At 33.3% G+C, this 15522-nt stretch overlaps 1 protein-coding gene across 10 annotated transcripts in view; it reads right to left on the bottom strand.

Annotated features, from left to right (window-relative positions):
* Erc1 (ELKS/RAB6-interacting/CAST family member 1) overlaps window positions 1-15522 on the bottom strand; it is a 445074-nt gene that overhangs the window by 201684 nt on the left and 227868 nt on the right. For 6 of the 10 annotated variants that reach the window (XM_010630417.2, XM_019208386.2, XM_010630419.1 and 3 more), the window contains 2 exons: window positions 14843-14978; window positions 886-1017 (listed from right to left, as the gene is read on the bottom strand). In XM_010630417.2, coding sequence (XP_010628719.1) covers window positions 886-1017; window positions 14843-14978 — 268 coding nt within the window. The remainder of the gene's footprint in view (window positions 1-885; window positions 1018-14842; window positions 14979-15522) is intronic. The other 4 variants (XM_019208387.2, XM_010630422.1, XM_010630425.2 and 1 more) reach the window with 1 other exon arrangement.

A 15522-nucleotide genomic window follows, 5' to 3' on the forward strand; every position in this document is an offset into this window, starting at 1 on the left:
GAGGAAAGGAGCTAAAGGTGTAGGGAAGGTGTGATACGTAGGGGAAGAACAAAAAGGGAAAAGAAAAAAATGTGAGAGAATGAAAAGATGAAAATAAAGTGTTTGTAGATGGGGAGGGGAGGAGGGGGTGAAGGGAGGGCAGAGGTAAGGGGAAAAAATGAGAATCAAGACTTGCCATGTAAAGGTACATGATCCCAACAATGCATGTAACTGTACTGTATCTCTAAAATGTACCAATAAACTCAATAAAATTAAAAAAAAAATTGGTTTTTCCATTCACACAGCCTATCTTTAGTAATTATTTCTAATAAAAAGGCATGGGTACAGGAAATTGGAACGTATATAATACAAACTCTAGAAATGGCAACAGTAGAATTCTTCATAAGTAACTTCCAGGCTGAGATATGCTAATTTGGGATTGGAAAGCCAAATATAGCCTTCATATTTGCTATTAATGTTTAGCTCATTATAACCTTAATTGTTCTTTTGAACACGGCACAGCATAAAATAAACTATTTGCTATTTGAAATTAACATCATTGAGTCAGAAATGTATTTTCACATTCACTTCAAAAGCCAGGTTGTGCCCAGTCTTGTAGCAAACAGGCCAAGTTCCCTTTCATCTTATCAGATATATTAATTTATACTACATAAATATAAATGAAAACAGCTTTAAACTATTAATGCAGAGACCTCCACGCTAACATGAGTAAATTCTTGCATAGTAATATTTTAATTATTATTTAAGTCCAAGTCCAAATACTTACACATAATAAAGTGTTTCTGAATAAATATAGAATATGTATAGCTAACCTAAACTCTACTGGTTGGCTTTTACCTTGTGTTTAACTAGCAGCATTGCCAGTAACTGTATAAAATTGCAGACCTGTTTTTCAGCATTGGTCCTGGCTGATTCCTCTTGTGCCAGCACCATTTCTCGCTCTGCAGTTATCTGTACACTTTCTCTCAGTGCTTCTTCCAGTTCTTCAATCCTGTCATCCTTCTTACGGAGACTGTCCTGGAAAACGATGGAAGACTAGGTGAAGTAGACTAATCAATTAACCCAAGATGAGCCTATTTATCAAGAAAAGGCTGTTTGCTTATTAAAAGTTATTTCTTTGGAAGCAAACCAAGGCAAGAAAGTTATCTTCACAGAGGAAAGAATAAAGGAAGAAAAGAAGTAAACAAGCTTGAATAAGTTTATTAAGAGCAATGAGATGAATTAGTTAAGCAAGACAGACATGACAGACTTGCTCTCTGAAGCAGAGAGAATAAAGCTTTGTCAGCATAGACAATAAGGGTTTGGTTATTTAAAAACACAAAATTGTTGTAGAACTATTCTCTAATCTGAGCTGAAAACCAACTTGGATGAGATTCTACTTAGATTGAATACCAAAACACTGTCTATCCTTGGAATGTTACACCTAGGAAAAAAGTAAACACGACTCTTCAGATTGCATTCTTCACATACACAATTACTGGCAAAATAATTTTTTAAAAAATGAAAAAGAAGAGGATGTTTCTTAATGGTTCATGAAAGTAAAGTTTTCTCAATATTATAAGAGACAGCTGGAAACAAGTGGATGTAAGAGATTGGTCTGGATAAGACTGAATAATTTACTCACGCAATATCTGTTAGGTCTTATGTTCTATATAAATTTAAAATGTAACTTTTGGGAGGTGAGATGTATCAGAAAGAAAAATTCTACAGGATTTTAAGATCATGTAAGATAGTTGAAATTTTAAAATAAAGATAAGAATGCATGCAAACTGGAGAACAAGATTCATCAGTGTATTAATAAGCACTCTCTCTTCAAATTCTTGTAGAACCAGAGGATTGAGGATAAAGTGTTGCCTTTTATGAAAACAAAAGAACAAGGTTTGCCTGGATATTTACATGCAGAAGAGTGAAATTAGGCACTCATCTCTAACAGCAATCAATTCAAGATGGATTAAAGAATTAAATGTAAGACCCAAAACTATGAAACTACTAGAAGCAGAGAAGAAGAGCTTCAAAACATTGTGTTAGACAAAAGGTTTTTGGATAAAACCTTGAAAGCACAGGCAACAAATGAAAAAACAGATAAATGGGGCAATATCCAACTAAAAATTTCTGTACAGCACAGCAAACAATCACAAGAATGAAGAAATAATCTATAAAATGTGAGAAAGTATTTGTAATCTATACATCTTTACATCTACTGAGGGCTTAATATCGAAAACTACAAGAAGAAATCAGCTCAATAGCAAGAAAACAAATAACCATGTTTTAAAATGAGCAAAATACCTGTACAGATATTTCTTAAAAGAAAATATATGTAGTCAACAAGCATATGAAAAAATACTTATCATTAATCATCAGATAAATTGAAATCAAAATCACAATAAGATATCATCTCACCCTAGTTAAGATTGGCCCTTAACCAAAATAACAAAATGTAACAAATGTTCATGCAGATGCAGAGAAAGGAGATCTCTCATACATTATTTGTCAGGAACAGGGTTTCTCACATACTATTTGTTGAGAATATAATTCAGCCATTATGGAAAACACAGAGGTTGATCAACAAATTAAAAACAGAAGCAACATATGATCCAGCTATTCCACTGAGACCAGGAGATTTGCAAATAGGCAGTTGGGATAGAGACCTGTGTAATCTAAAATAAGCTGTGGGAAAATGGAAACAAGAAGGAAAGAGGCTCAGTGAAGTACAATATGCTATGGAAAGCTGGGGTACAGAGGAAGTCTACTCCTCCGGAGTCAGAAGCCTAGCTAAAAGCAGTTAGTACACAGTTTCACTGACTATTTATAAACTTATGAACTCAAGACCATGCTAATGAGCAAAAGAAAGCTGAAGGGAACAAAATATGTATAAATTACAAGTCATCATATTTTTCATCTTCTAATTTAAAGTCCTATGCATTTCTTCCTGGCAAAAAAATAGCTCAAGTGGGACATAAATATGGAAAACTTCTTCCAAGACTTCTAATAACCATGGGATCCTCAAAATAAGAAGGAAAAAAAAAATTTAAGGGCACAGTGTAGAAGCTTCTGCTGTAATTCTAAAGATTCCAAACATATTTTAAAACATAAATATCTCAATAGCAGGGCCTGAAGACGGTAGCTTAATACTAGACCATTTGCTTAACATGTGTGAGGTTCTGGGTTCAATCCACAAACCAGAAAAGAAAGACAAAAAAAAAAAAATTCCCTGTTAAATATCCATCAGTGCCATCTAAGATACAACACAAACTCAAGAGGCTTTAAAAAAATTTTTTTGCCATCCTTTTTTCTGTAAAAAAAATTTTTTATATCTACAAAATTAGTAGTGAGTAGACTGTAGTGACACAATCTGACACAGAACTATAGGGACAAAACTGCTCATCTATACTGTACTTGATGGTATATTCTGGTTTGATGGAAAAGAAAAACTTCTCATCTGTTCAGTGCCTGAAGAAGTGATATTTATCACCAGCTTCTTGAATGTGTGAGCCAATAAGATATTGGTTGGTAAAGTTTTAGTCTTTATAAAAGATGAGTTGTAACAGACTTCATATACTTCTATTCTCAGGTCTGTGCAGAAGGACATAAAAGGATGTACTGGAGCCTCTACCTAGTGTTTTTGTTGCCTTAAACAGGGACAGTGATTACATTGGTATATCCTGAATTCCTGAATATGTACTTTATAATCTATCTTTTCTCTTTCCAAATTCCCAGTCTTCATGATAAACTATGAAGCAGTCATACCATTCTAGCTTTATAACGCTGGAGAAATCAACATATCATAGAATCTCACAGATCCCTATTCTCTGCTATCTCTAAGTTATTCCTCAGGTTTGAAGAATCTGAAGCATTTGGAAATTAGAAGATTCACCTACTGGACCTAAATGCAGCAGGAGATTAAAAGTTAAAATATCCCATACTTCAGTTTGAGACAATCATTCCTGTTTATATATATTCTTAATTTGCTACTAGATTACAATACAGAGTTCTTCTGTCTTCAGCTAAATATACAACAGGGAGACTATCCTTTAGCTGAAATACTTGGGCCTTGAAGTGTTGGATTTGTTTCTGAACTTTTGCACATATGTAACAAGCTATCTCGGGGATTAGACTGAAGTTTTAGCACAAAATTCATCATCTGTTCAACATATACTGCACTTTAAGCATACACCCTTAAGATCACTTTCTACAAGTGTGTCTGTGTTTTGACTGTGACCACTCACGTGAGGGCAGGTATGGAATTTTCCATTTGTAGCACCACATTTGTACTGAGAAAGTTTCAGATATTGGAGCATTTTGGAGTTTGAATTTTCAAATTAAGGATGTTCAAATTAAATTTTTACTATTCAATATGGTGGCCACTATAAACAAAATGCTTCTAGGCACTTAAAATATGGCTAATCCAAATTGAGATATGCTATAAATATACACAAAATTTTTAAGATCTAGTCTTCAAAAATATAAAATGCTTCATTAATAATTTCCATATTGATTGTATGTTAAATATTTTACATCAGAGTAAATAAAATACATTATTAAATTGATGTCATCTGTTTCTTTTAGTTTTTTTTTTTTTTTTCTTCTTTGAGACAAGGTCTTACTATATAGTTCAGGCTTGCCTTGAACTCACTATGGAACTCAAGATGGTCTTGAACTCCTAGCAATCTTCCTGTCTCAGTCTCCCAAGTGCAGGGATGACAGGCATGCACCACCATGACCAGCTTTCTTTTAGTTTTTAATGAGGCATTAGAAAACTCAAAATGTGTGGCTCACATATTTTTACTACAGAAGATTATACTAACTAGAATGGATTTATATATGATATTTCTATAAAAGGCTACATACAATCCCTCATGTTACATAACAGACAAATACAAATTCAAGGCAATAGTCCTTATGTCAAACACCATCAAAACCTCCAAAATATTTAGCTCTGATAATTATCATACTGATAAACTTAATAAAACAATTTTAAATAGCATTTACTCTTAAGCCAGTAGAGAAAACCAAGATGTCCAGTTGGGGGAAGGAGGGAGGTCACGCTATGGCAGATCATTTTAATACTGAGACTACTACACACCTCCGGTAGTTATTTGCTGACTTTAAAACTTAGCAGCCTAGGGCTAGAGATTTAGCTCAGTGGTGAGGCAACTGCCTCACAAGTTCAAGGTCCTGAGTTTGATTCCTGGTACTGGAAAAAACAAAAAACTTAGCAGCCTAAAAGAACAGTAAATATTTATTATCCCAGAGAGTTTCTGTTTGGAAAGAACTCAAACATACCTGCCAGGTTGAACCAGCAGTGATACATGCATTACTGTCTCACTGGGTGGCTTGTACCACTGTGGTATAAATGTATCTAATCACTTTCATCAGTATTTTTACTAATAAAATTAAGAAAAAGTATATAAATAAACTCCCCCTAAGGACAAAGGAATAATAAAAGAAAATTTAACCACTGGGATAACTAATAACCTAGCTGTTTTGTTTTTGGTATCCTACATTAACCAAAAAAGCAAATACCAGTTAGCTTCTAACAGCAGATGATAGAATTCAAATCAGAGCCACCTGGCAGTGAGACATACAAATTAAATCAAAATCAAGGGTGAAAAATACAAATTATGGTCCTGTTGTGAATGTGGCAAGTGAACACTTTAGTTATAGGGTCTCTCACTGGGTTGTATTCAGAGGTCACATAAACTTTAGTCCTCTACCTTCTACATGAATGACTGGCAAGCGGATACAGCTACTGACTTCAAGGAGCCTCTGTTTATGTCCACAAGACTCTTAAGTTTCATTACATCATGGACACTGGCTTCTATCAGAGCAAGTGTTCTGAGGGAGAAAGAAGCATCAACATCTTATAATCTACCTTTAGAATTCATATATTATCACTTCTGCTTTCGTATATCATTCACGCAAACCAACCCTGGTACAGTATGGGACAGGATTACATAAAAGCATGAATACTAGGAGTTAAGAATGGCATGGAGACACACCGGAGGATGATTAGCATAATGTAAGGATGTGTCTCCAGTATAACAAAACTGCATTAACAATAAGGCAATATTCCTGCTTAAAGAAAAATTCCTCTTAGGCTACCGGGATCTTTATTTTACTACATAGCCTTTGTTATGATACTGTTTTAAAATGTAACACCTAAAATACAAAAAGGCAGGTATAAAGAAGACTTCCAAATCTGTAATATAGATCAATATACCAGAAGATGTAAAATCAGCAAGATATCCTGCTGGAAATTACTCAATAAAACTTACAATTGAACTGAGTTCTAATGACAGATGCTTTCTTGAGATTTTGGTAAAAATAGTAGTTCAACTCCATTAATAGTTCATTACTAAGAATAAAGAATAATATGACAATTATCAAAGTTCAGTGAAAGAGATAGACAATGGAAGTCTACTAATAAGAGTAATCATAGAATATTTGAGTAAGGTCTCACATTTATTTTGAGAATCAATCCATTACTTTAAGAAAATGAGAATAAAATACTGTCCTTTTCACCTCACTGAATAAAAACCCTCATTAGTCTCCTGTTCAAAGACTATTTATTCTTTTATTGTAACTAATTCTACTTTTAAAGTAAATAAAAAAGATTTTGTCTAAATCAGTATAATTTAAAATTACATACTATGTATTTCCAAAAGTGTTACAGGTATAGATTTTAAATGTTTTAAATACAAATAAATAAGAATATGAACTGATGGGTAACCTAATTTGCCTAAGATTTTACATACATACACCCCATAAATATATACAATTATTATTTGTTAATTAAGAATAAAATTATAAAGAGATCAATTATGGGAACTAATAGGAGATAATCAGTTATACAGTATTCACTGTTCTTTTCAGCAGCCTGTGGGAACAAGACTACTAGTAAAGGTTCAATTTTATTCAGCTGTCCTACTTTGGACATTTCATTCTGTTTAACTAATTCAGACAATTCCAAATCTAGATACATACTGTGTACCACAGACAGCACAATAACAATCTGGAGACAGTAAAACAATATGCATTTCTATTTTAAACAGTTCTTATTAGTTAAAATGAAAGCAATAGGGCCAGAGTTTAGCTCAGTGGCACTGTGCCTGCTTCACAAGCACAAGGTCCTGAGTTCGATCCCCAGTTTAAAAAAAAAAAAAAATGAAAGCAATAGCTATAGAGTTTTACTTCAATTGTTATTATGTAAGGTCCTGAGTTCGATCCCCAGTAAAAAAAAAAAAAAAATGAAAGCAATAGCTATAGAGTTTTACTTCAATTGTTATTATGTTTGCATATATCAAAACAAACACATGTCAGGGCTGGGGATTTAGCTCAGCAGTTCGGTGGCCGGCCTTGCAAGCGCAAGGACCTGAGTTCAATCCCCGGTACCAAAAAAAACAAAAACAAACCAAAAAACCAAAACAAAACAAACACATGTCAGTTTTCCAAACATTAGACTAGGTAACTTTTTTGAGTCAGCCCATATTTTTAATTTTAGTCTTTATGTCTTTTTTAAAAACAGTTTTGAGGATCAAACTCAGGGTCTCAGACACGTTAGCATGGATCTACCACTGAGCTACATCTCCATCTAGGTTTGGTAATACAAACCTACTTCTGCCAACCACACATATTAGGTAAAGTCAAATGAGAACACTTCACTTGCAGAGTACAGGGCTCAAAGAAGGAGATTTGTGTAATTTTAGGAATTTGGAAGAAGGAGAGGAAATGAGAAACCACCAACAAACTCTTCATCTTGTTAACCCTAAAATGTACCAATAAACTCAATGAGAAAAAAAAAGTGTGAATAAAGTCAATTACAATGTGAAAATTTACTGAGTATTTTTTAGCACTGGTTTTAATAATGTCAATCAGATGGTATCTTCACTTCAAAATGGAATTGTATGCCTGAAAGTGAAAGTTAAGTTATATGTCATGTCAATCACTCACGCTCCCCAATTCTATCATTATCTATATAACTATGTACCATTATTATTATTTGGTGTGACAGTATTACAATTATGGTGTTGGTCTTAGCAATGTGTAAAAAGGGATATAAAATATGGACATATGCATTATAGTTTTCCAAAACTAATAATGGAAGCTTACTCCATAATAGCACTTTAAAAAAAGAACTGACATTTAAAGTATTTCTCAATCAGGACTTTTAAACTTCCAAACAATTCACATTTTGAGCTGAATAAATCTTTGTTGTGGGTACTGTCCTGAACATTATAGGGTATCTAGCAGAATCACTGAGCCCTACCCAATAGAAGCTAGTAGCTCTCCTCAAGTTGTGACAACTAAATCTGTCTCCACACAATTTATCCAAATATCCCTGGGAACCAAATATCCCCAGGGAAACAAAATAGCTCCTAATAGACCACTGTTCTAAATGAAGTCCCATGAGGCAAAGTTTTTCACATCCTGCTATGGGGGGGAGAAATTCTCTCTTAAGGAAGTGAGTGCATACTGCTATAGGATAATCATATAATCTCTTAAAATGACTCTCTAGTTACACTACTACTTATACTCTGCTTCTGCTACTATTTACATGTGCATTTATGTTACAGGTGCTAATATGTTACAGATGGCATTTGCATATATCCTCTCAATAATCACAACCTTACAAGAGAGCCTTGTAAGGAATTTGTCTCATTAGTTGTCATACAGAGAAACAGCATTATGTTTATATTATAGGTGAATGCATTACAGTCCATTTACTAATACTTTTTCCTTTTTTACATGGTTCGGAGTTGCAGTTAATTTTCTCCTGTCTATGATCCATTAAAAATCTATAAAAACTTGGATGTGATATGGATATAGAATTTTAGGAAATATTTTTCCTGTCAATCATTTTTGTTTTATGTGATGTATAGTAAATGTAGATATGAATAAAAAGAAAATTAGGTCTTGGTTGGAACTGTAATAAACTACCACAAATCATAACATTCTTTATATTAGAATAATTTAACAAGTTAAAGAGTCCCAAAGAATATTTCAAAGATTACTGGAAAAACTGATGAATTAACCTAGGAAAAAAGTTTTGAGATAAAGATGGAAATGCCCCACCAACTTTATAAACTTAGTGCAAAACAACATATGTATAGAATTGGATTAAAATCAAAACAATATGGACTCTGAGGTCATAATGCTAAGAGAAATAAATCAGACGTTGAAGATAAAATATCACATGGTTTTTCTTATATGATAAATTCAAAGTATAAATAAAGAACAATATAAAAGACAGGAAATAAGGAATAGTTTCTCAGCCTTTTGGCTAAGATCAAGTGTGGAAATGAGGGAGACCTTTTGCAGATGGGAAGAGGTTCTAGGGATAGATGGACAGGAAAGGAATGGGGGAGTGGAAATAAAAAGGACTAATATGCTATATGTAAATGTTAAAGAAAACCCAGAACAATAAATATGAAATATAGAACTAAATGAACATTTCTCTAATATTTAGTATAATGCTTAGCTAGATTTTTAAAATTTTTAAATAATACCTATTTATTATATGCTAGTTGGAGAACAAATCTGTCTCACAACACACCAAAATAAATTTCATATGAATCAAAATGATTAATATTAAAGACTAACACATGTCTGTGTAAATATGTAAAGAATAGAAGAAACTAACATATTTAATCATTTATGAATGGGAGATAAACTACAAAACTTCCCAGAGAGGATAAGGCAGGCAGACTAGAAGATTTTTTAACAAAATGTTTATACAATAAAAAGTAGTAACTTATTTTTTTAGAAAAAACTGAAAGGATCAAATATATGCCAGGTTTCATTACTCAATGCATAACATCAAACTTGGTACTAGGGAGAGATCCTTAGGATATGGTAGATCATGAATATAACTAAAATTTCACAATATATTTCAGAAAATAAATCATATGGGGAAAATGAAGTTTCATTAAGATATAAAACAAATCAAGATGAAGATATCATTATATTTGCGTATAAAATGAATACAAAATTAAATAGAACCAAAGTAGCTATGGGGAAAACAGAATGCCTACAACTACTAGGAGCATTACACATTAGCTCAGTCTTTGTGGATAGAAATTAGGGAAGAGTTACCTTTCATATACTTTGACCCTACATCTGCTCTGTGGAATGCCCAAAGAAAATCATCTAATTCGGTAAAAGTTGTCTGTACAAATTTGTTCAGTATAAATTGGAAATTAAAAAAATGTTCAGCAAAAGATGAACTTGTATGAAGCTATTGATCTTTGGACTGAACTGAAAATACAGACAAGCATTATGAAAACACATTGTTTAGAGAAATGTTTAAATGACATTAAGTTTTTAAAAGGAAAGATACAAAATAGTATATGAGCATACATTATTACAATGATAAAAGTATTAGAGTTTAGAAGAATATTTGGAAGGGTATAAGGAAATTTAAATATTACAGATTATTTTTTCTACTATATTAATTAACTCTAATCTTTGCACAATAAAAGCAAATTCATATGACCCAGGCTTTTAAAATTAAAAAAAAAAACTAAGACAGTACAAATATGAAATAAAATACTGCTTGGTGAAAATTTTAAATAAATATTTCTCAAGGGAAGGAATACGGCTAAGAAGTAAGGTAGGTCAGTGTAGCTCAGTGGAAGTGGCCTGGTGTAGCATGCCAAGACCCATCCAAAGCATCACAAGAAGAAAGAAACTGAGCCAGGACCAATGACTCTATTCCAAGGATATGTAGATATTTAAATACTCTGTATGACACACTGAAGTCCACACAGTCTGACCACCTTAAGACTAATTTTAGAAAATAGAAACAGAGTCAAGTGGTTATATGACACATTTGTTTTTCAGCATTAGGGACATCTTCAAACATACACAAAAGTATAGAGATGGCAGATAATAAATTCCATGTAACCACAATACAGCTTTAATTGTGAAGTGCTCATATCTCTCCCAGAGACTCATAAGTGCCTTTCTAAAGTTATTCAAGTCAGGATCCAAATAAGTCCTAAACATTGATTTACTTGAAATTTTTTGTTAATTTAAAAAACTGTACTAATCATATTTCTCATTTTTCTGCCCTTTCCAGATATTAGGTTAAAAAAAAAAAACCAAGTCTTCAATCATGCAGAATTTCTTAAATAATCTCAGTTTAGTTGATAGCATTTCCTTGAGTAATTAACTATCTCTTCTTATTTTCTTTACTTTGATCAGATTTCATTCTTTTTTTTTCTTTTCTTACTGAGTTTATTGGTACTTTTTAAGTATACAGTACAGTTACATTCATCAATAGGACCTTGTACCCTTACACAACAGATTTTGCTTCCCATTTTTTCCCCATACCCCTGCCTTCCCTTCACCCCCTCCACCCTCCCCTATTTACAAATACTTTGTCTCCATTTTTTACTTTTTTCATATTTTTTCTTTTCCCTTATTTCCTTTCTCCTACCCTTCCCACTTCTACACCTTCAGCCCTCAGTTTCATTCTTTTGATACCTACTATTTAGACCCCCAAAGTATCACAGCTAAAGATTCAAAATGTGTGTGTGTGTGTGTGTGTGTGTGTGTGTGTGTGTGTGTGTTCTTTCCTCTTTTGAAGGGACTAAAAAATTTCTCAATGGACATCAACCTGCTCCATCCACTATAAAGCTGACCTTGACATTTTATCAAACAATTTTAGCAGTCACTGCAGAATTGCCTAAATTCATTGTTCATTTCATCACTCCAAAATGGTGGGTTTTTTTTTTTTTTTTTTTAGGCTCAAACTTGGGCTCTTGCGCTTGAGAGGAAGGCAGCGGAACCACTGAGCCAAATCCCCAGCCCATTTTTTTGCGGGTGTGGGAGCGGTTTTGAGACAGGGTCTCACTATGTAGTTGAGGCTGATTTCATTGAGACTGGAACTCACTATGTAGCCCAGGCTGGTGTCGAACACACAGCCTCCCGAGTGCTGGGATTACAGGCATGTGCCACCACACCCAGCCCAAAATAGCAATGTTTTGCCAGAGATTTAGCTGAGTGGTTCGGCTGCCTGCTTTGTAGGTGCAACGGCCCAAGTTCGATCCATAGTACAAAAAAAAACTTACCTGAAAATGGTAATTTTTTGAATTCTATCATTGTGCCTGTATTTATCAGTTGGAATTCTTTCAACAACAAACTTACAATGACCAATTATTTGGTTCCCTCAACATAATTTATTCATAGAAAGCCAAAAAAATTACTGTCTGATTCTTTCCTTTTATTCATCTATTTTGAGAGTAATGAAATATAACTGAAGAAACCTTAAGGATGGGATCCAGCAGTCTAAAATTTGAAAAGCCTGTTGGGTGACTCTGAAGTATACTAAAACCAATCCAGATTTAGACTGTACATTTCCAGCTGCAATCCTGGAATCTGACACTTCTCCAAGAATACCGAGGTTCCCTTAAAGATCACAGTCTGTACCTACTTCCTACCACTGGACTGTCACTTGTAATAACATACTTAGGAAATACACTAAGTAACAGACTAGTTAGTAAAAGGCCTGAGGTCAGATCCTAAGTATCCTAATTATTCTTTAGGGCTCTTTCCATTATCTCTGAAATTCATCCTTGTGTGATTTGTATATGGCTATCAGCTACAATTTATCATAACTTTGATATCATTTACTGAGACGTATCTTGGAAAGGTCAGGCATCCCCTATGTTACTTTTTTATATACACAAAATAAACAGTACATCCCACTTATCACTCAGCTTATATGATCAGTAAATAGAAGATAATATAAGAAAGTACTTGTGGTATTACAATAACTAACATTAGCTTAGAGGAATATCTTTGGTTTACAGAGACAAATGGGCAATAAAAAAAAATTTAAATCAGGCAGAGAGGCAGGACAGGAGAGAAATAACACAGTTAAGGAGCCAACAAAAAGATATGGTTGCTTTATTAAAAAAGAGATTATTTTTTGAAACTAAAAATGTGGCTATAGTTCAAGAAAGGAGTTTGAATTTAAATTCTAGAAGTAAACAACCAACTTCATAAAATATAACTAAGTCAATTCAAATCTATAAACAATGAAGTAATTTCCTACATACATTCTAGCAAAATAGACAGAAACACCAAGTAAAATACTCTACAATAAATGTAAAAAGAAGCTGGGCGTGGTGGCGCGTGCCTGTAATCCCAGCACTTGGGAGGCTGAAGCAGGAGGATTGCTGTGAGTTTGAGACCAGCCTGGGCTACATAGTGAGTTCCAGGTCAGTCTCAACTACACAGTGAGACCCTGTCTCAAAAAAACAAAAAACAAAACAAAACAAAACAAACTGTAAAAAGAAAGGTTAAAAAAAAAGTATAGCAAATATAAAAATATTTATGGTATCTCTCTCAAAAACAAAAAACAAAACAAAACAAAACAAACTGTAAAAAGAAAGGTTAAAAAAAAAGTATAGCAAATATAAAAATATTTATGGTTAAATATATGCTCTCAAAATGGAAACAAAGTAAACAAAAATAAATCCACGTGAGAAAAAACTACTATGGAAAAAGAGACTTGAATTATACTAATAAAACACTGAAAAATTCAAGTTGTGAAAAAATCAGTATCATTCAAAATGAGAGAAAAATATAATTTAACAAAAATTTTTAAAAATTTTTCCACCCACTAGACTTGCATTTTTAAACAAAAAAGAGAGAAAAGAAGACAAAATTGTCAGTATTAACAATTTTTGACAAGGGCGAGAAAAACCTAATATGGTGCCTTTTTTTTTTAATAAAGCTGATACATTTGAGGAAATGCACTTTTTCTGAAGAATATTATCAGTAAAAGTTATATAAAAGAGGAATGAAAAATGAGATTAAACAGTGGAGTGTTTTTAGAATGAACTTGATGTAAAACCTAAAAATAGTTTCTGTATAATAACTTCACGATATTTTTCCAGTCAAGATTGTACAATTATGCAATTGAGGAACAAACACTGGACCATACTAAACCAGAACTTGAAAAGACAGAAAGACAAAGTGGCAGTGGCTTAGCTGTCTGTCTTAGCTTGAGTTTCAGAGGACTGCAGCAAGATTATGACATTTTATAAGACTTACCCCTTACTTTGAAATATTACAGCCAACAAAAAGAGGAGAGGCAGCAGATCCAACAAGCCATACCGTAGTTAAAATCATAGTGAAGCCAATTAAAAAGTTGTGTGAGTCTGGGCAACTAAGTCAGTATCTTTGAGTCTACTTCCCCATGTGCAAAATGTACACAATACCACCTACTTTCACTGTTTTTTAATGACAAGGTTAGAAAGATAATGAAAAAAAAGACTACAGTCTTGTTTAAATACTAGGAACATAATTGGCATTTATCATTTGGTTGCTGCTACCATTGTTACGTAGCTCGATTTAGTTTATCTGTGAATAATTAGGTTTAGGTTTCATTCCTTGCAGGTGAAAAATAATGTCGTACACCATTATGAAATATTCTTTCTGAATTTAAAATTTAAAAAGAAGAAAATATAGAGGGAGGAAGAATAGAATTGAGGGAGAATGACAGATTAAAAACCAGGATTAGTAATGCACTTTAATAATTAGAATAGGCAAAGGGTTACAATGACAACTCTAAAATATAATATAAGCCACCTGTTAAACCGACAGAGAACTGACCAATCAAATGAGAACTGGAAGCAAGATGAATTTTCTCCTAAAATGAGGTATCTTCACAAAGCTGTGGAATAAAACTTGTCTTTTCTATTTAAAGCCATTCCTTTATTATTAAACAGTTGATCTGAGAGGAAGGCAGCAAGCAGAAAAAGAAACAATAGGAGGATAAAGATGAAAAGAAAATATGTGATTAAGGACCCTTTCACTCTCCATGTGCTCTGACCTGCAGTTGCTGGGAGCTGTCATTGAGGTTGTCTTCCCTTCGTCTGGCCTCCTCTAGCATCTGTGCACTCTTCTTCTTTTCCACTTGTTCCTTATGCTTCAAATTTGCTACTTTTTTATTCTGGTCTTTCACTTGCCTATTGATACAAGAAGAAAAATCAAGCTCTTCATATATGTGTACAGGAAAGAATATGTTTACAGACAATACCAGTGACAACAAGAAATATCTGGAAACCAACAAAGAATTCCTGGAGCAAAAATTTTTTCAAAAATTCCAAATTCTTTCCTATGGAGGTAGTAAACTGTTTTTTGGTACATAGTTCTGAAGCACAATAAAATTATAGTTTTGAAATCACAAAAAAAGAAACCAAATCAAACATTTATGTTGGAAATAATGGAAACAATCTTCTAACATCAGTGCACTGAAACATTAGTATGGCTGATTAAGAGAGGTTCTGAAATAAAACCCCAATTTTGCCATTATTAAATATTTCAAACATTTACAGGCTATTACGGGACAATTAGCAACATGAAATAGGAAGAAAAGGACCAAAGGTGTAGGGACAGTGAGAAGGACAGGGAAAGGGGAATAAGGGAAAAGGAAAAAAAATATGAGAAAATGTAAAAATGGAATTAAAATGTTTGAAGGTGGGGAGGGGAGGAGGGGGGGAAGGGAGGGTG

This window comes from Fukomys damarensis, unplaced genomic scaffold (assembly GCF_012274545.1).
Source record: "Fukomys damarensis isolate Sample0158 unplaced genomic scaffold, DMR_v1.0_HiC HiC_scaffold_5, whole genome shotgun sequence".
NCBI classification, from domain to species: domain Eukaryota; kingdom Metazoa; phylum Chordata; class Mammalia; order Rodentia; family Bathyergidae; genus Fukomys; species Fukomys damarensis.